This window comes from Rhinatrema bivittatum, chromosome 4, assembly GCF_901001135.1.
Source record: "Rhinatrema bivittatum chromosome 4, aRhiBiv1.1, whole genome shotgun sequence".
NCBI lineage: Eukaryota > Metazoa > Chordata > Amphibia > Gymnophiona > Rhinatrematidae > Rhinatrema > Rhinatrema bivittatum.
In genome coordinates, this window is record NC_042618.1 from 354,055,346 (window position 1) to 354,077,570 (window position 22,225).

The 22,225-nt window shown below is 47.4% G+C and overlaps 2 protein-coding genes across 4 annotated transcripts in view; one reads left to right on the forward strand and one right to left on the reverse strand.

Moving 5' to 3' along the window:
• Nucleotides 1-4,354, reverse strand: part of COIL (coilin) — a 53,266-nt gene extending 48,912 nt beyond the window's left edge. The window contains exons 1-2 of the mRNA XM_029600699.1: nucleotides 3,874-4,354; nucleotides 1,286-2,405 (exon numbers count right to left, since the gene is read on the reverse strand). Of these exons, the coding sequence (XP_029456559.1) occupies nucleotides 1,286-2,405; nucleotides 3,874-4,124 (1,371 nt within the window). The 5' untranslated portion in view covers nucleotides 4,125-4,354. The remainder of the gene's footprint in view (nucleotides 1-1,285; nucleotides 2,406-3,873) is intronic.
• A 45-nt stretch (nucleotides 4,355-4,399) lies between these two features.
• The window catches only part of SCPEP1 (serine carboxypeptidase 1), a 29,727-nt gene continuing 11,901 nt past the window's right edge, over nucleotides 4,400-22,225 (forward strand). Inside the window, exons 1-4 of one of the 3 annotated variants that reach the window (XM_029600703.1) lie at nucleotides 4,438-4,500; nucleotides 13,411-13,527; nucleotides 19,897-20,045; nucleotides 21,447-21,536. In XM_029600703.1, coding sequence (XP_029456563.1) covers nucleotides 13,518-13,527; nucleotides 19,897-20,045; nucleotides 21,447-21,536 — 249 coding nt within the window. In that variant the 5' untranslated portion in view covers nucleotides 4,438-4,500; nucleotides 13,411-13,517. Of the gene's footprint in view, nucleotides 4,501-13,410; nucleotides 13,528-19,884; nucleotides 20,046-21,446; nucleotides 21,537-22,225 lie in introns of all 3 variants that reach the window. The other 2 variants (XM_029600701.1, XM_029600700.1) reach the window with 2 other exon arrangements.

A 22,225-nucleotide genomic window follows, 5' to 3' on the forward strand; every position in this document is an offset into this window, starting at 1 on the left:
TTTCGCCGCAAACAGCGCGCCGGGCCTTCATCTTCACCACGAACGGAGCATGTGACGCGGGACGCGCTCCGTTCGCAGCATGCCAGGGTCTCCTCTGCTATTTTCTGCAGAGAATTTGGCAATTCTGCGCAGATGGGGAATTCTGCGCAAATTCTGCATTCCACAGTAGCGCAGAATTCCCCCAGGAGTAATGGTTGGAGCAGCAGGCTGTGAACCAGAGAAGCCAGGGTTCAAATCCTCTGTTCCTTGTGACCTTGGGGCAATTCACTTCACCCTCCATTGTCTCAGGTTCAAACTTAGGGCCCTATTTACTAAGAATCCACCCCTCCCCATAGATATAGAATGGAAGAAAAGCCTTAGTAAATCAGGCCCAAAGATTGTAAGCCTTCTGGGGACAGGGAAATACCTACAGTACCATAAACGTAATCCACTATGAAATGCTGAAAGGAGAATATAAAGAAACAAAAGATTTTCAGTCTAGATTAAATTTCATTAATACACCTCTTTGGGAGGGGGGGAGGGCCTGGTTTCTTATATCCAATTTAATCTTTGGCGTATAACCCTTTCTTCTTGGACCTATTGGGCAGCTTTTTAAATTTTACATTCATATAATCATAATATGACAGCAGATAGTAACATAGGAGATAACAGCAGATAAAGACCAAATTGGCCCATCCATTTTTGCCAGTTAAGGTCTTCCACTTTGGGTAGATAGGAATATAAATGCCTATATTTAATCCAAGACCAAACCCCTCTGTTACTATCTTGTCTTTTACTTGAGCTTTCAACCCTCTTCCCACCACCGCTCTCCATAGCCATCCCAAGCATGGCCAAAATCTGTTATAAGTGCTGTACTTCACCAAGTGCTCGCATCTTTAATTTTGATTCTTACAAGACCAAGACTTAATCCAACATCAAGGCCTCTTCCATGTCTTCTATTAAGTTTTGTAATAATTACACTTCCGTATTCATCTAGCTTTCCTGGAAGCCCAATGTTGTTGTATCATTCATTAGGGTTGTAATCACCGCCCATGCAGGTTACCCAAATACCTTTTTGGAAGTCCAAAGCAGTCATGCCACTACTGTTTGTTTATATTTCCAACATAGTGCCCAAAGTTTAGGGTTGTAAGCACTACTCCTTGCAGGTTACCCATTAGTAATGGTCACAAGGTCCATGTGGTCTGCCTATCCACGCCGAATGCTGCAGATACTTTGGCATATTGTGACTACTGACTTTCTAGCCAAACATCTGACTTACATAGCCCATAATAGAAGAAAAACTCACCTGGATTACAACAGAGCTGTTGGTTAGAACTTCATTAATCTGCTGGAGCTTCTGACTTTCACTCTTATAGTCAAAGAATAAATGATTTGTTTCCCCCCTTCCTCTTCCCCTCATCCCTCTTCGGTCTCCATAGCCTCTGGGACCTCTCCAGGGAAATATACTCTGTCCTCTCCCACGACCCACACCCCTCCCATATCCTTGTGGTTTTGGGGCTGGTCCCTGCACGTTATTTGTAAACTGTGGTTCACCATTTCCCACCAAGCTTTGATCCAACCCTGTTGCAGGATTTGGCACGACTGGTTTCTGGCTGTTGATAAGTAAAGATTCAGAATGAGAGCTGTCAGAGTCCATAGATCTTGATGGGTTTTCTTTCCCTTGTGGCTGTGTCAGAATGTTTGTCACCGGTGAGTGTTTATTAGCTGATACACATTTTTTCTTTGCTGTGCTGCTGTCATCCTCTGTACTAGAATCAGAGCCTGAGGAGGTATTTTCAGTCTTTCTACTGGACAAAGACCTGGCTATCTTTCCAGTGCTAGAAGTCACAAATATTTTAGCAGCAGCAAGACTGGAATTAGGACATAATGTATCTTTCTTTTTGATCGCCTTCTGTGAGGATTTAATTTGGTCACTATCTGACAATGTTTCAGAGGAATCACTCTTTGCCGTTTGCTTCCTGCTTTCAGAAAAACCTCTCTTTTCACTATTCCCTTTAGTTAGACTCAAAGGAACATTCTTCCTGACTGGTTCTACAGTCATTTTTCCTTCAAAATCATCATCTGCTTTCATCCTTTTGTTTTTTAAAATGGTGTCCATTTCCTTCTCTGATTTCCGCTTAATTTTTTTAATTTGCTCACAGCTGCTCTCATCTTCTTTGGCAGTGGTAGTTTCTGCATTTCTCTCTCTTTTTCTTCTTTTCTTCAGTGTTTTACGGTCATTTACAGATTTCAGTTGGGAGGGTGACATTTCGGACCTCTGCTTTATCTTCTTCTTCTGTTTACATCGTTCACCTACAGGCTCCTCATCTTCAGACTTTTGTCTCTGTCTTTTTCTAGATTTCCTTGATGAATCATTAAAGGTGTCCAAAATACTGCTATCTGGTTTCATGTCTTCCAATTTAACTCTGTTGAAAAAAGAAAAGGACCAGAATTTAACTACTGATTGCAAAGTATCTACTGGATTTCTGTCTTCATCCATCCCACAAGACCTTGAGGTTCTTAAGCTACCACCATGCCCCAAACATCCATGTGTCTAAATTTTTTTTTTACTTTCCTATTAAAATTAAAGAACCTGGACTCCTATCAAAAGGATCTAGAAATTGTGATCCTCAAGTCATGGGACCAGTGAGCTGCTTAAAATGTTGAAAAATAAGTGTTTCAATTTCCTACATGGTAAAAATAGTTTCTTGCCATATGCTATTCTGAAAGTGTTTGCAATAAAATGGCACACTTTTTTTCAATGTGTAGTCCTCTGTGTGAACAAGCAAAATTACAAGTTGTGGAACCTAACATACACAGATAGGGAGGAAAGGACAAAATTTCGGGATAGTGAACAGGAGACATTAGAAACTAACAGACTTGATTCACAATGATGGGATGAGGCATATCTTCAAGGGTATTTAAGATGTTGCCATCTATAATAACCACCATCACCCAAGGAATATTCCCATTAGAGATGGCTTTTCATTAGGGATTCAATTTCTCTAATATAATTCTTGTGTTCGACTACCTGTCCCCCATCTAGTCTTTGGTTCTATCTTAGTCTTATCTACCAGTCTCTCTGTGGCATCTTACCTACATACTGCATCTATCTTGTGCATGTTTACCTACTTGCAATTGAATAATGCAGTCTAGAAGTCAGAATCTGGTTGCCAGGCCATTCAACCCTGTACGTACCCTTCCAACACGCTGTAGAGTGGGATCCTACTTGCGTTAAGACTACATAAATAAAATTACTTGCTATTATTAGTGTGCACTAGTGTTTAAAATCAATGTTTGTCTCATCTACCTAACTCACTTATGCTCAACAGGCAACACCAAACAGTAAAAACAAATTCTTGATCAAGGTATTGAGGCCATTTTGACATGCTTTTCTGCTGTTTCAATGCTGGACTTTTTTTTTTTTTTTTTTTAATAGCACCAGATTTAGATTAAAAAAAGAAGAGTTGAGAAATTCCACTTCAGACTCCTTGTATTCAGGGCTGGTGCTTTCAATAGGCAAAACTAGACAGTTGCCTAGAGCACAAGAATTTGGGAGGCAGCCAAATCTTGCCAGTCTGAGGCCGAGAGGGGTGCTGTGCCAGAGCCAGGGTTGCCAAAGTTGGGTGCACTGTGTTGAAACCATTGCCGCTAATAGGTTAATTTGAGGAAGGAGGTGCATGACCCGAAGGCTCATCTAGGGTACCAAATATTCTTGCAACGGCCCTGCTGTAGACTCACTGGAAGTTTCCTCCACATTCATCATCTGAGGAACCCACCTAACCTAATTGAGCCTCCAGGAAAATCACTGAAAGCCCTTGCAAGAGTATCACAGTCTGATATGGTCCTTATCCCTCACAACCATTATACCCTCTTTGAATGGCGTATATGTACCTGATACAGTCATTATCCCTCACCACCATTATACTCTCATTGGGGGGCAACAAACAATCGTCCACGAAGAGGCTCAGCAGGGTTCTCTCACTAAAGCCGAACTTCAGGCGGATGACACTGGTAAGGTCAGTAACCACCCTACACTTCTTAGCATCTACGAGCAGCCAGCACATGCAGCACCCCGGAGTACCCGGCGGCGGGTAGTCAAAGAAGAGGCGGACACGCACGCAGCCGCTGCCCGGCACCGCCATCTTGGCGGAAGCGGGGAAGGATGAGACGAACCAGCCACCTTTCCCTCGGTGAAGGCAGCGCGGGAGAAAGAAGAAAGAAGCCACAGCGTACAGCTAGGCGCGTGGAAGGCCCCCAGTTACTATGGCATCTAGGTCACGTGATCTGCACGAGCGTATTGGTGTGCGTTGCAAGCCTCTGGATGGGCCAAATTCCACTTCTTCCTCCCAGCTTCCCCCCGCAACCAATCAGCTTCTTTGACGGGAAGTAGCTGCGCTACAAATCACGTGAGTAGTTAGTGAGTAGAGTCATGTGATTGAGTGGTCGCGTGCTGGAGAATGAAGGTTCCCGGGTGCGGTTCGCTTTTAGTGCTAGCGGCTCTTGGTGCTGTCTGCTTAGGTGAGAGGTGCAGGGATCTGGAAATTTTTATATCTCGAACGCAGCCTTAAAAATCAGGGTGGATGCTGTAGAATTAAGCAGCATGATCCCGGGTTTCTATGTTTACTGTCCACGTTCGGTTTTCTGTTGTATTAGTAAATAGTTATTTAGCGATCAGTTTCCTTTTTTCTTTATACTCGAAAGTGTACGATAGGATGTGGCATTCAATATGTGCTTAAATTTCTGGAGTGTGGCCTGTTTTGTTTGGCTTTGTCCTGCTGTTTTCATCCCTGCACTCTGGCTACTAGTTTCTTTAAAATCAGGAGGGGATTCCTTGAAAGCTGTTTCAGGCATAAGAGTGGCACGTTGCTACTAAAATAGTTATACGTGAACCATTCAATTTAGTCTCATGTTAAAGTATGCTTTGTGATTATAAAAGTTCTTTTTAATGTGGTGTTGATTCCAAAATCGGGATAGGTCGCCGCATCTAAAAAACGATATAGTTGCGATGGAGAAGGTACAGAGAAGGGCAACCAAAATGATAAAGGGGATGGAACAGCTCTCCAATGAGGAAAGGCTGAAGAGGTTAGGGCTGTTCAGCTTGGAGAAGAGACGGCTGAGGGGGGATATGATAGAGGTCTTGAACGAGTAGATGTGAATCTGTTATTTACACTTTTGAATAACAGAAGGACTAGGGGACATTCCATGAAGTTAGCAAGTAGCACATTTAAGACTAATGGGAGAATTATTTTTCACTCAGTGCACAATTAAGCTCTGGAATTTGTTGCTAGAGGATGTAGTTAATGTAGCTGGGTTCAAAAAAGGTTTGGATAAGTTCTTGGAGGAGAAGTCCATTAACTGCTATTAATCAAGTGTTCAGATTTACTTGATTAATGACCAATGTTTTACTTATAGTTCTTATCACTTGATGTTGATGTTGTGAACTGTCTTAGCTAGTTTTATTCTTCTTCCCATTTTTGATTTGATTTAATTACTATTAGATTTTAAGTACTACTCCAGGAAATACGATTATTTAGGATGTGTTTTAGGGGGTCATTTTTCAAAATGCGGTAAGGCGTTTTCGCATGTGAAAACGTGTTTACCGCATGCGATTGCACCATATCGTATGGTGTGATGCAAATTCCAAAAATGGGAGGAGTTAGGGGCGGAAAGTGGGCTGGGTTAGCCTCTCTGCGAAGAGCTATCGCACAGCCATAATGCAGATTTTAACTACACCTCTTTGAAATGCGTTAGGCAGTGCGATAGCGGCCATGACCATGCGGTAAGGTTTTATCACCATTTGCGATGTGTCCCGTAAGGCTTATTTGAAGGCTCCAGAGCCCCCGGGGGAGGGAGGGGGGGAGAGAGAGCGCGCGCCTGGCCATAATAGCATGTCCCATAGGCAGGTATTTGTATCCCTATGATAGGCCCACCTAGTAACTCGAGGTGTGGATTAGGTAAGAGTGTAGGGGGTTAGGGGCCACTTTGACATTCTACGTGACACAAACATCAAGCTAGGTTGAGAGAACCTTGCCCAAATCTCATCTTGGAGTGAGTTTCCTCACTCCGAAGGCCAGCAAATCTTCACAAGAGACCACTGTTCTGTTCGTAGGTGTCACGTAGAATGTCAAAGTGGCCCCTAACCCCCTACACTCTTACCTTAACCCCACCTCGAGTTACTGAGCTCTTCGCACAGGTAATTAGTGCAAATTGCAATAAATGCTACATTAGCATAAAACACGCCCCTTTTGCTATCGCATGCGGTACTTACCGCATTTTGATAAATCCAGGCCTTAGTTTGTTATGATGTAGTTTAGCTGTAATAGTGTATTTTAGGTTTTAAAATGTTTTTAGGTTTAATGTATTTTAGGTTTATTAATTTTGTATGTTATATTTAGCTGCATATTTTATTTTGTTGTGAACCGTTACAATGGATCCCTAGTGACAGTATATAAAATTTAATGTCTAATCAAGCTTAATTAGGGAATAGCCACAGCTATTAATTGCATCAGTAGCATGGGCTCTTCTTAATGTTTGGGTAATTGCCAGGTTCTTGTGGCCTGGTTTGGCCTCTTTTGGAAACAGGATGCTGGGCTTGATGGACCCTTGGTCTGACCCAGCATGGAAATGTATGTTCTTATGAAACTTTTCTAGCTGTGCTTTCACAGGGGTGGAGAGGGAGTGCTAGGAACATGTCAAAAAATCTCCAGTAGACAGTCAGGTGAAATGTGAATTTAAAAAGGAGAAGTTGAGTAAATAGAAGAAGTGAAATGGAGACATGAAACGAAAACAATCAGATGTGGAAGATCTAGTCAGTATAATATGTTTATAGGATATAACTATATATTGTTTTCCTAGCATGTAGCCAGATGGACTCTGGACCAATGGGTATAGTGTACTCCTGATAGCAGATGGAAGATGGAGTCAGATTTCAAAGCTGACGTCAGCCTACATATACCCATGCAGGAAGCTCAGCTCGTTGGTATTTCTCAGTCTCCTAAGCAGATAGGGACACTACACACACTAGAATAATGTTCAAAATTTTAAACCAAAGAAAGAAAACTTACCTCTAGAAGACAAGCCCCGCTCTCCTGCAGTGATACCTAAGGGTCCCACCCCCAGTCGAGAATTCCTGAGGTGATTTCAGAGCTCCCCCAGAGGCAAGCCTTGGTCCGGTAGCCGGCTCCCGGCATGGACTTAGCCCCCAGGGCAGCTGAGAGGCAGCAGGTGTTGAATCGAGCACGGAGGTGAAAGGTAATTCCCTCTCCCCTTGCAGCCGGAAACCGCCCGGCACAAGACCGGGAAACGCTGAGACCAGGTAAGGTAGAAACCTCTTCGGTCTCCGAGGCTCGAATAGCCGCACAGATCGTCCCTTCCGGAGTCTGTGTAATCAGGTTGAGCAGCCCCATCTGGGCTAGACCCTGATCTGGCATGAGGGTCCACACATGGAGACCTTCCGGGGGGGGGGGGGGTGTTTATAGTCCCGAGGGCAGCTGTCTCTGCGACTATCTAGTTATTACCTGCCTTACCAGCAGGGCAGGGACTTTACTAGTTACCTTTCTTATCTCTCAAGAAGTTCCCAATTTACTAACTGAGGTTTCGCTGCGCAGGCTGGTTTGTTATAGAAAACACTCAGTTTGTTTTTTTATATATTTCAATAATACTCTTTATTATAGTAAGCAAAGGAAAGCCAGAAGAAGAATTCAGGAAAGTGACTTGTAGCGTCTTAACAGTCACGCTTCAAAGCCTTCTCAGTTTTCAAGTTACACGTTACATTCTTATATACAGATTTTGCTAACAGTGTCTGTTTTTTGTTTTGGGATGACTTCCTTATTTGGACTAAACCTTTTACCTAAACTAATGATGTAAAAGTACCGTTATCTTGGTATGCTAGGCCTTGAGCTGGCTGCACACAAACTGCTCGCGTCTCTCATGCAAAGCCTGTTAAAAACAAATACACATTCCTTCTCTTGTGCAAAACTGTTCCACTAACTTCATTATTTAGTTATTTAATCCAGGTTATCTTCAGGGGTCGCCATCTTGCCCGTGTGGTTGTTGGTGCCATTTTCCCCCCTTGATTGCCATATTGCCTGCTCAACTGAACCGTGCGCACAATAGACTTGTGCTCACAGTGGCGCGTACATTTGTGCCATGCACGCAAAGTAGTTGCCTGAGCGTACATCTTGCGCATCCCGCACACACATCGTCGGCGCACCCGGAGCGCACAACTAAGCCTCCCGGTGTGCATACCAATGCGCACAGATGAGTTTTGAGTCACTCCATTAGCACAAATCATGGCACCGCCGGCCAAGGGACAAGCCCTCTGCCCAGCCTGCCACCTGAGAGCTGCGCAACCTGAAGTGGCCTCTGCTTTATGCCAGCCTTGCAAAGAGGCTCAGGGGGAACCTAAGCAACGCCCCCCACAGCCAGTAGAGGGATCTGGATCCACTAATGATAATACCCCGGACCTCTGTATCTCCGACTCGGCGCCTACACAGGAAGGCACCTCGGGGGGGGGGGGGGGCCTCCACCATAACCCTGCCTGGATTCAATATGGACCCAGGGACCTTTTCCTGGGTGGAATTCTTCAAAGGGCTGCAAACCTCTGTCCAGGCGCAATTGGTGCCACCTGCGACACAGCCCCAGTCCCCACCAGAAGCATAAGACCTTCCAAGCACTTCTTGATGTGCCCCACCTAAGAAAGAGCCTCCCTACAGGGGATACAGACACCTCGGGGGATGAGACTGACTGACTCCCTGGAGGAAGGGGAAATCCCTCCAGGGATGGAACCATGCTGCGATTCTTCTCCAAAGACGAGTTACCAGCTGTCGTGTCTCTGACCCTGAAGACTCTGGCCATTCCAGGCACGGGTACCACAGCAGAGCCAAAGACGAACCCTGTTTTGGTGTTCCTCTGTCAGGCCTCAAGCTATTTCCCAATGTTGCAGGCTGTACATCAACTAATTGACATGGAATGCCCCGGAGGCCAGCTTCAAAGGAGGATGGGTCTTAGAAGCCCTATACCCTCTGGAAACCATGGCCAAGGAACTCCTACGGTTCCAAAAAGTAAATGCCATGGTCCGCGCAATCTCAAAACGCATGACCATCCCAGTCAAAGGAGGAGCAGCACTCAAGGATGCCCAGGACAAATGTCAGGAAGCCATCTTTAAACAGTTCTTTGTAGCAGCAATGACCCTGCAGATCACTTCCTGCTGCGCCGTAGTAACACGTGCCTGCTTGCTCCTCTCCAGAGACTCAACCACGTCCAGTGAAACATTGGAACCGGCGATATCCTTCCTCACTGATGTGACCTCAGACCTAGTGTGCACCTCAGCCAGGGGCGTCTCCTCCATAGTGGCAGCCAGAAGACAACTATGGCTCCAAAATTGGTCAGCCGACGTGACATCCAAAGCGAACCTCACGAGAATGCTTTTTAAAGGATCCCTCTTGTTCGGAAGCGAATTGGAGAAGTTAGCCAACAAATGGGGCGAATCTCCAGTACCTTGTCTACCAGAGGTCAGGAACAAAAGAAACCGGTGCTCCCCCCCCCCCCCCCCCCCCAAAGAATCAAGGACAGAAGAGCCCAACGCTTTAGACCGTACAAGAACACATACTACCAAGCACCTTGCCCCGCAAGAAGGCCCCAGTCCTTTCGGAACAGACACAACAAGAGGGGAGCAGATTCGGGTACAGGCTCTCGCCGCACCCCACAATGAGAATCAGCAGACCCATCCACAGGAAGAAGTCATAGGGGGCAGACTTACTCTCTTCTACCAAAGATGGGTCGAGAGAACGTCTGACAAGTGGGTCTTAACCATCATTCGAGAGGGATACTATCTGGACTGCCACAGCATCCCCCAGACAAATTTGTGAGATCACGTGCCACTCCCTCACCAAGAGGAAGGCAGTGGAAACCACACTGACAAAACTACTCAACCTGAAGACGATAACCCCGGTGCTCACGCACCAACAAAATACTGGTCACTATTCAATCTATTTTATTGTTCCCAAGAAGGAAGGAACGTTCCGGCCCATCCTGGACCTCAAGACCGTCAATCGGTACCACACTTCCACATGGAAACCCTACGCTCAGTCACAAGGGCAGTACAGCCGGGAGAATTCCTGACTTCACTGGATCTATCCGAAGCCTATCTCCACATCCCGGTCCATCACGACCATCAGCGCTTCTTATGCTTTGCGATAATGGACCATCATTACCAGTTCTGGGCGCTACCCTTCGAACTAGCTACCATCCCTCGGACCTTCACCAAAATCATGGTGGTAGTGGCGGCAACACTGAGGAAAGAAGGAATCCTCATACATCCTTACCTGGACGATTGGCTGATCAGGGCAAAATCTCCAGAGGAAAGTCACCAGGTGACCACCAGAGTCAAGAATCTGCTGCAGAATCTCAGGTGGGTCATCAACACAGCCAAGAACTGCCTGCAGCCCTCCCTATTGCTAGAGTACCTGGGAGTCTGGTTCGACACCAAGCAAGACAAGGTTGTCCTTCCCCCCCCCCCCCCCCCCCCTCACAAGGAGAAGGAAACTGATGGGTCAGCTGCGAAAACTGAATTATGTTCGCCCAAAGGTATGGGACTACCTCAAAGTTCTCGGTCTCATGACATCAACCCTGGAAGTCATTCCATGGGCAAGGGCCCACATGCGCCCACTACAACGTTCCCTATTGTCATGATAGAACCCGACGTCCCAGAACTACTCCATTCACCTCCAGCTACCAGCAGAGGTTCGGACCCAGCTCCAATGGTGGCTACAGATAGACCATCTGAGCAAGGGAGTAAAACTATCCCCACCGAACTGGATCTTTCTCACCACGGATGCAAGCCTGCGAGGGTGGGGAGCCCACTTTCAGGAACTGATGGCCCAGGGACAATGGGACAAGGAAGAGGCGGGATGGAACATAAACCGGCTGGAAGCCCGAGCAGTCAGACTAGCCTGTCTACGATTTGGCCACAAATTCCGGGGCGAATCGGTCAGTCATGTCGGACAACGCCACAACAGTTGCCTACATCAACCGCCAGGGAGGAACCAGGAGCCAACAGGTGTCCCTGGAGGTAGACCCCCTCATGGAGTGGGCAGAAACAAACCTGCAAGGGATCTCAGCCTCCCACATCATGGGAAAAGACAACGTCTCTGCAGACTACCTCAGCAGAGAGCCTAGACCCAGGGGGAATGGACACTGTCGACCACAGCCTTCCAGCTGATAGTAAATTGCTGGGGAACCCCAGCCATGGATCTACTGGCAACCCGACCCAATGCCCAAGTTCTTCAGCCGCAGGCGAGACCCGCAATCCCGGGGAATCGATGCTCTCATCCAGACCTGGCCACAGGAAGACCTGCTATACGCTTTTTCCCCCATGGCCACTACTGGGCAGGATCATCCGCAAGAGAACCCCACAGGGGACTAGTACTTCTAGTGGCCCCGGACTGGCCAAGAAGGCCATGTTACGCAGATATGCAAAGACTTCTTGCGGGGAACCCTCTGTGCCTACCTCCACACAGGGACCTTCTCCGGCAAAGACCTGACTCTATTCTCTCTTACGGTCTGGCCCTTGAGAGGACTCGCCCGAAGAAAAGTGGATATTCTAAGGCAATGATTGACACCTTGCTCTGAGCACACAAGTTCTCCACATCCCTAGCTTACATACGAATATGGAGACTATTCGAAGCCTGATGTGAGGACCGCTAGATCCTTCCGCTGACAGTCAAAATTCCCATCCTGGAATTTCTGCAGGACGGCTTGAAGGGGTTGTCTCTCAACTCCCTCAAGGTTCAGGTGGCCGCGCTAGCCTGCTTCAGAGCCAAAGTGGACGGCATCAGTTTATCAACCCATCCAGATGTTTCCCTTTTCCTGAGAGGGGTCAAACAAATCCGACCACCATTAAAGTGGCTGGTGCCCCTATAGAATCTCAATCTAGTACTAGACTTCTAGCGAACTTTCTTCAGACCAATACGCAGCCTGTCACTAAGTCTCCTGACCTTGAAGACTGCATTCCTAGTGGCAATATGTTCAGCCCATCGTATCTGAGCTTCAAGCGCTATCCTGTCGGGAGCCATACAGCTACACACTGTCCCCTCCTTTCTACTGAAGGTGGTTTCTCAATTTCATCTAAACCAAAACATCTCGCTGCCATCTCCAGACTAACATAAGGACTCAGACTCGCGCCTTCTTCGCCATCTAAACGTCGGCAGACTCCTAGTCCGATACCTGGAAAGATCAGATCTGTGCGAAAGACGGACCACCTATTCGTCCTTCACAGCGGGAAGAAACGGGGAAGCGGCTTCGCGGGCAACCATAGCCCGCTGGATCAAAGATGTAATCAAGGCGGCCTATGTAGAGGCAGGGAAGCCCCCCACCTCTGCAAGTCAAGGCCCATTCAACAAGGGCCCAGGCAGTGTCCTGGGCAGAAACCAAGATGCTGCCGGCCAAGATCTGTCGGGTGGCAACTTGGTCCTCCATACACACCTTCTCCAGGTTCTACCGTCTGGATGTCCAGGCCCGGGAGGACACAACCTTTGCAAGGGCAGCCTCACTCCCTGTTCGGGAGTAGCTTTTGTACATCCTGTTGGTCCTGAGTCCATCTGGCTACACGCTAGGAAATGGAGAAATTTACTTACCTGATAATTTCTTTTTCCTTAATGTAGACAGATGGGACTCAGCACCCCGCCCACGGCTGCCCCAGAATCCGGGAGCCTCGGGTGGAAAAACCTCGAACAAGACAAGCATAGGTAAGCCAGGTATTACCCCTAGTTGCCGGGTGTTGGCGTTATCCGGTTGAGTGTACTGGCAGTCTCCGACTTGGAAATCAGTTGAACCAGTCCTAGTTAAGTTATTAAAGCACACAAATATCCACGATTGCTTTTTGAGGAGAATACTGAAGAGCTAAGCTTCCTGCACGGATATATGTAGGCTGACGTCAGCTTTGAAATCTGACTCAGTCTCCCATCTGCTATCAGGAGTACACTATACCCATTGGTCCTGAGTCCATCTGTCTACACTAAGGAAAACGAAATCATCAGGTAAGTAACTTCTCCAATATAAATCCATTCTGAAGAGTTAGGCTTTAGGAACTAGGGAAGGCTGATCTAAAGTAGCCTAAAGCGTTATGAACAACGAGATGTATGACTACATCACTTTCTGTTCCAGTTGTTGAACTGATTCACACTGGACATATCATGCAGGTCCCCCTGCCCCCAACTTTTCAAGTTTATTCTGATCTTGGATGCTGTTAGGAGGCCATGCTTATATCCATTCCTTATTATTCTACCCTCACAGTGTAATATAATGTTGGACACACAGATAGCAATAGTAATCTTTCATGGCTTAGCATTGTGGCCTTGAAGTCACTTCATCCTCCATTGCCTCAGCTGTAAATTAGGGCCCTATTTACTAAGCATTTTTTTCACATAGAGACAGAATGAGAGCAGCCCTCTTTAAAAGTGGAGGAGTAGCCTAGTGGTTAGAGCCGTGGACTACAACCCAGGGAAACCAGCATTCATATCCTGCTTTCGCTCCTTATGACTTTGGGTAAGTCACTTTACCCTCTATTACCTCAGGTACAAAATTAGATTGTAAGCCCTTTGGGGATAGGGAAATACTCATAGTACCTGAATATAATCTGCTTTGAAATAAAATATATGGATTATTTCTGAGAGATGGCTTATGTCACAGTTTAAAAAACAATCAAGGTCTTCATAGTAGTAGTTTAAGCAAATAAAATTGGGTTTAATGCCAAGTTGAGATTGGCCCTTATCAAATGGATGTGGTCAGGAAAGACGTTACTCAAATAGCCAATAAAAGCTCACATGGGAAAGGAGAGAAATCAGGTTTGTGTCTGGTTTTTTTTTCCCTCTTCCTTGAGCAGGATTTTAATTTTTTTTTTTTAATTTTATTTAAAGCTGCCGAGTGCAGTTGTAGATGAAGCAGCAGATAAAATGGCTTATGATGTTTTTCTCTATTTAGGATATAGTTTACCCTCTTCCTTCAGAACCGGTTGGCAAATAGTAACTTATAGTTCCCTGTACGTACCCAGAGCAGTCCAGACAGTGGATTGAGCCTCCTTTCCAGCAGAGGGAGACAGAGAAAAACTGAAAGGATATCCTATATCAGGACAGTGCTCACCCTGCGTCCCTTCAGTATTTCTCTGTCTCCCACAGAGGCAGGCGGTTGAACCTGTGGTTCCCTAGCTTTCTCTGTTTTCCATACTGTGGTGATTTCTTTCTTTCTCCTTCTGATTGTTTCCAGGATCAAGCAAGTATTGAATAATTTCTATATGTTTAAAAAAAAAAAAAAAAAAGAATTTGAAGGAAATCAAACTTCTTGTCTATGTGAGACAGCTCTGTCTCACAGCTCTTATAGGGTCCCAGGGGGGATTTTCCCCTTGAGTACTCAGCCTGGGACCCCTCTTCCCGGTGACCACTTGCCTGACTTAAAGGGGTGATACTGGTGGTCCAGTCACTCCCCCTTTTCGCACCTGCCTCAGGTCTTTTAGCAGAAAGGCTTCCATTCCTCTGCTTGTTTCTTTAAAAAAAAAAAAAAAAACCATCAGAGGCACAGCTTACCCACGCTTTTCATTGCAGGCTCCAGCAAGGTAAGCAGCTGGGGAAGTGATTACTGGTGGTCCAGTCCCTCCCTTCACCTGTGTGTATCTGAGCACTGTGTTAAAAAAAACCCTAATTTTTTCTTTTTTGGTTAGCTGCAATCCAGGACCCCTGAATCACCATGTTTTTCACTGATTTCTTTGTGTGTGTGGTTTGTTTGTTTTTTTTTTTTTAAGCTTCCCACCCCCCCCCCCCCCCCCCACCATGCCGTGGCCATCCTGGTGTATAGCATGTGGAGAATCGGCCGTGTGGCTTTCTAGGACTGGGATTTGCTCGAGTGCCTTCCAGGGAGGGTGGGCAGCTCTTTTTCAGGGTCTGCAACAGCCAAGCCTCGTGGGGCTCAAAGCCTTTTTGGCTTCCAGGTTTCTGCAAGGTGGTGCCTTGCCAGTCAGACCTACACAGGGACTACCCCCCCAAGGTAGCCAAGTGTACCGATGTTCCTGCATCTCTAAGGGTCACAAAGTTAAAAGGCACAGTGGTTTCAGGAGGGTCTGCTGCTCCGGACGTGCCGGGCAGTGCGGCTGCAGGTGCAGGAGCCTCTCCTTCCCACCCCCCCCCCCCGGTAGGGGGGGGGGGCATGGATGAGGAGCAAGAGAAACGGGCTTCTTTGGAGGGAGATGACCCTCAGGTGGTAGTCTGTTCCAGAGGGAGGAGTTGGAACCCCTCATTCCTGCAGCCTGGCGGCGTTCGATCTCCACAGTCTCATGCAGCGGGCAAGCCTCAGGTGGCTTCAGCACCCAGGACCTCCTGTCTGCAGAGGCGGAACAGGCAGATAGGCTGGAAGGCGTGATTGTATATGGGGCTGATGCTCTCTATGATCTCCTCAGGGTGCAAGCCAGAGCTATGGTCTCAGCGGTGTCAGCCAGACTGGGCTGCAGACTCCTCTTCTAAATCACAGTTGTGCACGCTAACCTTCAAGGGCAAGTTACTTTTTGGCGAGGACCTGGACCAGCTTATCAAATCCTTGTGTGACAAGCTTCATAAGCCACCGGAGGTCCGCCCCAAGCAGTCCAGATCCCTTTTTTCCGTCGTGCTCTCATTTCCAGGGGCAACGTAGGTACAAAAAGCCGCATGGAGCTTTTCAACGAAACACCTCCACTAGGTCTCCAGCATGGTCTCACTCCTTTCAGGGCAGGCGGCCCTTCCGAGAAGGTACCCATCAAGGCACCGCCACAAAGTCCTCACAATGAGATACGGCCGGCCCATTCCTCCGTTCCAGACTTAGGTGGTCGGCTGTCCCTATTTCTCAAGGAATGAGCCAAAATTACTTTGGATCAGTGGGTCCTCGAAGTAATCGAAAGAGGCTATGCGTTAGTTTGCTCGGGATCTCACCCTGTGGAACTCGGAAGCACTCAGCGGTGTGCCAGATTCTCGACAGGATTCAAGCGCTCAGTGCCATAGTCCCAGTCCCCCTCCAGGAACAGGGATCTGGCCAGTATTCCATCTACTTCGTCGTCCCCAAAAAGGACTGCTCCTTTCGACCTATCCTGGACCTCAAGAGAGTCAACAAGGCCCTCAAGGTTCCCCATTTGCAGATGGAGACCCTGAGGGCGGTCATAGCGACGGTTCGTACAGGGGAGTTCCTCGCCTCTCTCTCGACCTGACAGAGGCATACCTTCACGTCCTGATCTGCTAGGAACACCAGAGATTTCTTCATCTCAACATCCTGGGACGATATTTTCAGTTTTGAGCACTCCCATTCGGTTTTGCCACCGCACCACACACACTTACCAAGAGTCATGGTGATAGTGGCGGCCTTCCTCTGGTGGGAGGGAGTCCTAGTCCACCTATACCTAGACAACTGGCTCATTCGGGCAAAGTTGGAGGACCTGTGCATGATAGAGGTCATCCGGTTCTTGTCTGTTATCACCTCCCTCGGGTGGATAGTCCAATTTCTCAAAGAGCAACCTCAAGCCCTATCAGGTCCTTGAATTCTTAGGAGCACGCTTTGACACTCGTGTGGGCAAAGTTCTGTTACCTGAGGCCCGTGCACTCAAGTCCAACATCTGTTATCTCTCACGGTCCCCACGGCCTAGGATTGTCTCCAGGTTCTGGGCACTATGGCTTCAACTATAGATTTGGTTCCCTGGGTCTTTGTTCATATGCGTCCTTTGCAGAAAGCTTTGCTATCCCACTGGAAGCCGGTCTCAGAGGAGTTTCAGACACCCTAACCACTTTCCGATATTACCATCAACAGCATGCAGTGGTGGCTCTCTCTCGCTCACCTATTGAAGGGGATGCCCTTGCAGACACCTCAGTGGATTGTTGTCATAACGGATGCCAGCCTCTCTGGCTGGGGAGCGGTGTGTCATAATCAGTCTACCCAGGGATGATTGATCCCAATCCAGTCTCAGTGGCACATCAATCATCTGGAGACCAGAGTGGTCCATCTGGCTCGCAAGACTTTTCTGCCCTTGATCCATTGCAAAGCTGTGCGAGTCCTCTCTCAGACAATTCCACCACGGTAGCTTACGTTAATTACCAGGGGACACTAGGAGTCGTCCGGTTGCCCTGGAAGCCAGCAAGCTGCTAGCCTGGGTGGAGCGCCATCTGGAACGGCTAGCAGCCTCCTACATTGCGGGGAAGGAGAACACTCAAGCAGACTTCCTGAGTTGTCAGCATCTAGACCCCGGAGAGTGGGAGTGGTCCAGAGAGGCGATGGTTTTGATCGTGCACAAGTGGCGGGTCCCTCACTTAGACCTGACAACTACTCTGAGCAATGCAAAGGCCCCCAGATTCTTCAGCTGCAGAAGGGAGCACTGCTCAGGAGTGGATGCACTGGTCCTACCCTGGCCTCACGATGTCCTCCTTTGTTTTCCCAGCTTGGCCTCTGGTGGGAAAGGTACTCAGAAGAATAGAACTCGACAGGGGGCCGGTTGTCCTCGTGGCACCGGAGTGTCCTCGGAGACCGTGGTTCCCAGATCTGGTGAATTTTGCTACGGACGGTCCTCCTGCCTCTGCCATCTGCCAAACCTGCTCCGACAGGGTTCAGTATTTTTCGATCAGGTGGATCGCTTTTGTCTAGGGGCCTGGCATTTGAGCAGCGGCAACTAAGGAAGAAGGGTTATAAGGAAGAGGTTATCTCCACTCTGTTGTGGGCCTGTAAGACTTCTACCTCTCTGGCTTATATTTAGGTATGGAGAGTGTTTGAGACTATGGGGTGGATTTTAAGAGCCCTGCTCGCGTAAATCTGCCCGGATTTACGCGAGCAGGGCCCTGCGCGCTGGTGCGCGTATGTTCAATAGGCCTACCGGCGCGCGCAGAGTCCCGGGGTTTTCCGAGGGGGGCGTGTCGGGGGCGGGGCCGAGCGGCGCGCCGTTTTTGGGGCGGGCCCGGGGGTGTGGTCGCACCCTCCGGAACCGCCCCCGGGTTGCGTCTAGGCGCGCCAGTGGCCCGCTGGTGCGCGGGGATTTACTTCTCCCTCTGGGAGGCGTAAATCCCCCAACAAAGGTAGGGGGGGTTTAGACAGGGCCGGGGGGAGTGGGTTAGGTAGAGAAAGGGAGGGGAAGGTGAGGGGAGGGCGTTAGCGAATTCCCTCCGAGGCCGCTCCGAAATCGGAGTGGCCTCGGAGGGAACTGAGGTAGGCTGCGTGGCTCGGCGCGCGCCGGCTACACGGAATCGGTAGCCTTGCGCGCACCGATCCAGGATTTTAGCGGCTACGCGCGGCTACGCACGTATCTACTAAAATCCCGCGTACTTTTGTTGGCGCCTGGAGCGCCAACAAAAGTACGCCAATGTGCCGTTTTTGAAAATCTACCCCCATGTGCGCTGAGTCTGGAGTTCCAGCACGTAAGGCTTCGGTGTCCCAGGTTCTCTCCTTCCTGCAGAATGGTCTCTCCAAAAGTTTCTTTCAATTCCTTGTGGGTACAGGTTTCGGCGCTCTGTTGCCTCCTTGGGCGGGTTGATGGTTACGCGTTGGCTACCCATCCAGATGTCATTTGGTTCCTCAAGGGGACTAAGTGTCTGGGCTACTTGTCCGTCGTGGAGCCTTAACTTGGTTCTCCGCGTTCTTTGCGAGCCACACTTAAGGATCTGACCCTTAAGACTATCTTTCTGGTCTCTGTTTCCTCAGCCAGGAGAGTGTCTGAGCTCCAAGCCCTATCTTGTAGGGAACCTTTCCTTCGCTTTTCTGATGTAGGTGTTTCCCTCCAAACAGTCCCATCCTTCCTGCCAAAGGTTGTGTCCTCCTTTCATGTAAATCAGTCAGTGGAGCTCCCTGCTTTTTCTCCAGAGGACATTGCAAACACACCTGGTGCGGATCTACGGTGCCTTGATGTGAAGAGGGTCCTACTGCAATATTTGCAGGTGACAAATGATTTTAGAGTCTCTGATCGTCTGTCTTATGGAGTGGGGCGAGTAAGGGGAATAAGGTTCTAAGGTTACTATCGCTCACTGGCTAAAAGAGGTGATTGCGTCGGTGTATATTTGTCGGTTCCGGAGGGCATAAAAGCTCACTCTTTACGTTCTCAGGCTACCTCTTAGGCGGAGAGTCTCAGTCTCATCGCAAGAAATCTGCAGAGCGGCTACTTGGAAATCCGTACATACCTTTGCCGTCATTATCGCCTTGATGTTCAGGCGCCAGTCTCTGGCTCTTTTGGCAGAGAGGTATTTCGAGCGGGACTGTCTCGGTCCCACCTTGTTTAGGGAAGCTTTGGTACATCCCACTGTCTGGACTGATCCGGGTACATACAGGGAAAGGAAAATTGGTTCTTACCTGCTAATTTTCATTCCTGTAGTACCACGGATCAGTCCAGACTCCCGCCCTGACTGCATCTACATTGCTACGTCCGCTCGGAGTTTCTCTTTCACAGGTTCTCTTTGGAATTCTCTACTTCCTATTTGAGCTTTAAGACACTGGAAGTTCATCTGAATTGTAAGGCACCAGAGGTATCTGCTGTATATTGATAGCTGTGTAAGAGCATTTTTCATACATGTTTGAATTTCTTGTTTCATTTTGATAGTTAGTTGTTTACTTGCTTTATCTTATCCTGGTTCTCTATGCTATTTTGGCTACTTTGATATCGATTATACTGAAGGGACGCAGGGTGAGCACTGTCCTGATATAGGATACCTTTTCAGTTTTTCTCTGTCTCCCTCTGCTGGACAGGAGGCTCAACCCAGTGTCTGGACTGATCCGGGGTACTACAGGAACGAAAATTAGCAGGTAAGAACCAATTTTCCTTTGTTAAACTCCAAATCTGGATGAAGTAATTTTGTTTTCTTATGGATTTTTGGCTTGTCTTTATTTCAGTTCTGTATTGTACTATTGATGTGAACCTGACAGGTTTTATTGTAGGTGCTGCTGTGTTAAAAGAGGCTCAGAAGCTGCAGGAAGCCTGGGATTATGTTGCGGTCAGAAGCAATGCCTACATGTTTTGGTGGCTCTACTATGCAGACAACCCCACAAAGAGTTATATGGAATTACCCCTAGTTATGTGGCTGCAGGTAAGGATGAGATGGCACCGTTATTTATAGATACTTGATATTCTGCCTTTTTCCATGAGTGGTGTAATGGTCGGGGAGTGGTTAAGGTCGCTAGGTGGCTCTTAATTCCCACAGAAAATATCTTCACTCTGTACTTGCTGAATTTCACACTTATTATCCCAGTGAATATAGAGTGTATATATATTCTAGGACTAACAAAAATTGCAATGCACATATGAACAAGGAATAATGTTAACAAGAGAAAAATACAAATGTCATATTCATTCTTTGGTTTTGATTCTTGTTAACATTATACCATGTTCATATGTGCATTGCAATTTTGTTAGTCCTAGAATATATATACTCTATATTTACTGGGATAATAAATGTGAAAATCAGCAAAGTATGTGTTTATATGTATGTATGTGTACTCAGCCATAAATCATGCTCTATACCCATTCCTTTCCCATGTATTCTAGCCCTAGGGCAGAGGGGCCCTGACAGATATTACCTGAAAAGGGTCAGTAATAATGTGACCTTTAGGTTTCCTGAGAGCCTCAGACTCCTCACTAGCACACACAATTCAGTGGTTTAGTTTTCAAGAGAAGACAGTTTAATAGAAAAGAAAACACAAAATTCCTAAATATATTCACAACTTATACAGCTCTGACAGTGGTTCAGTTCTTCGGGGACCTAACTAGCCCCATAATACCAAGACTTTTCACACTGTCCCTGTCAATACAAGTGGCCTCAAAGCAGAGTGAAGACAAGTTTTAACTTAATGACCTTCACTTTAATGTACTGTAATTGTTAACAGAGTTTAATCCAATTTACAATGGATAGCATTGAGAGCCCAGGGTGTGTAAATATGTTAAATGTGATGCGCTTTGGTTTGTTTTTGGTGTGGCTGTTCCCCCTACCCCAGTTGCTGAGAGTGGGGACATTCCACCACTTTATATCCCTCTTTCCTACCCAGGGATCCCCTGACTGGCTATGGGTTGGCTTCCAGCCACTCTTCTGACCTTTGCTGGTGTCTCCCAGCTGAGGGTGGTAGGTATTTGGACAATGGCTGCTTTCATTCTTTAACCTGCAAACCAAACATTTTTGAGGAGATATCTGCGAAAATGAGTGTGTCTTAGGGTGAAGAAAGTTTATGCTGTGAAAATGAAACACGTAATGCACAGAACAGCTTGTGCGCACTTACGATGGTCTGGTTAACCATATATTAGTCCCTGGGCTGTGCCGTATGGCCATGCACTCTGCCCTTCCCTTTTGGCAGAGTCTTGCTTTGGATGTGCCTTGATTGTGCCAGCATAAGCTTTCATGCTATAAAAAATGTATGAGTGTCAGAATGTATCAATAAATTGTATTTATATTAACCCATCAGGCCCTAAATCTACCATTATTGGTTCTCTTTTGCAGGGGGGTCCTGGAGCTTCTAGCTGTGGCTTTGGAAACTTTGAAGAAATTGGTCCCCTTGATACAGACTTAAAAGCACGAAACACAACCTGGGTAGGGTCCTCCCTCCTGCCTCCCTTCTTGGGAGGATCCAAAACCATTTCATCTTCAGTGAGGCAGAGCTTTAACCCCACCTCAGTATTGCACAGGTTCAGTCTTTGCTATAAAGCCAAAAAGGGACCATTCTTAGCTCCTAGCTCAGAGCTTGTGCTTGGATCTGGACTAAGAAGATGAAGCAGCAATGTATAGCTGACTCTTATTTTGTATTTCACAATGGGGAGGGCAGTTTTTGAATGCCTAGGTAAATCACCTGTCTGAAAGTTGCCCACTCTGTATGACACTAAAAATGCACATGGAAGATGAACAATATGCTTGCTTCACTCCCCGGGGGGGGGGGAGGGGAGATCAGAGGTGGCATTAGGTATGGGGAAATTTGCATTTTTCATAACTCAATTTTTCAAGGGGAAACCAGATATCAATCTCTGCAGGTACCTCCAGGCAAATTTCAAAGGGGAATTCCCCCCCCCCCCTTTGAGAATTGATACAAAGCCTGTAGGGAATGGGAAGTACCTGCAGGCTTCACACCTACCTGCATAAGTTGTTGTTTTTTTGTTTAAATTTCCCCTGATAGCTGCAAGTGCTCTGTATAGTAAAATGCATATTCTTATATGGGTTACATGATTAGCATATGCAAATCCACCAGTTTACAAAGGAATGGAGGCAGACTGGTCAGTGCTGTCATC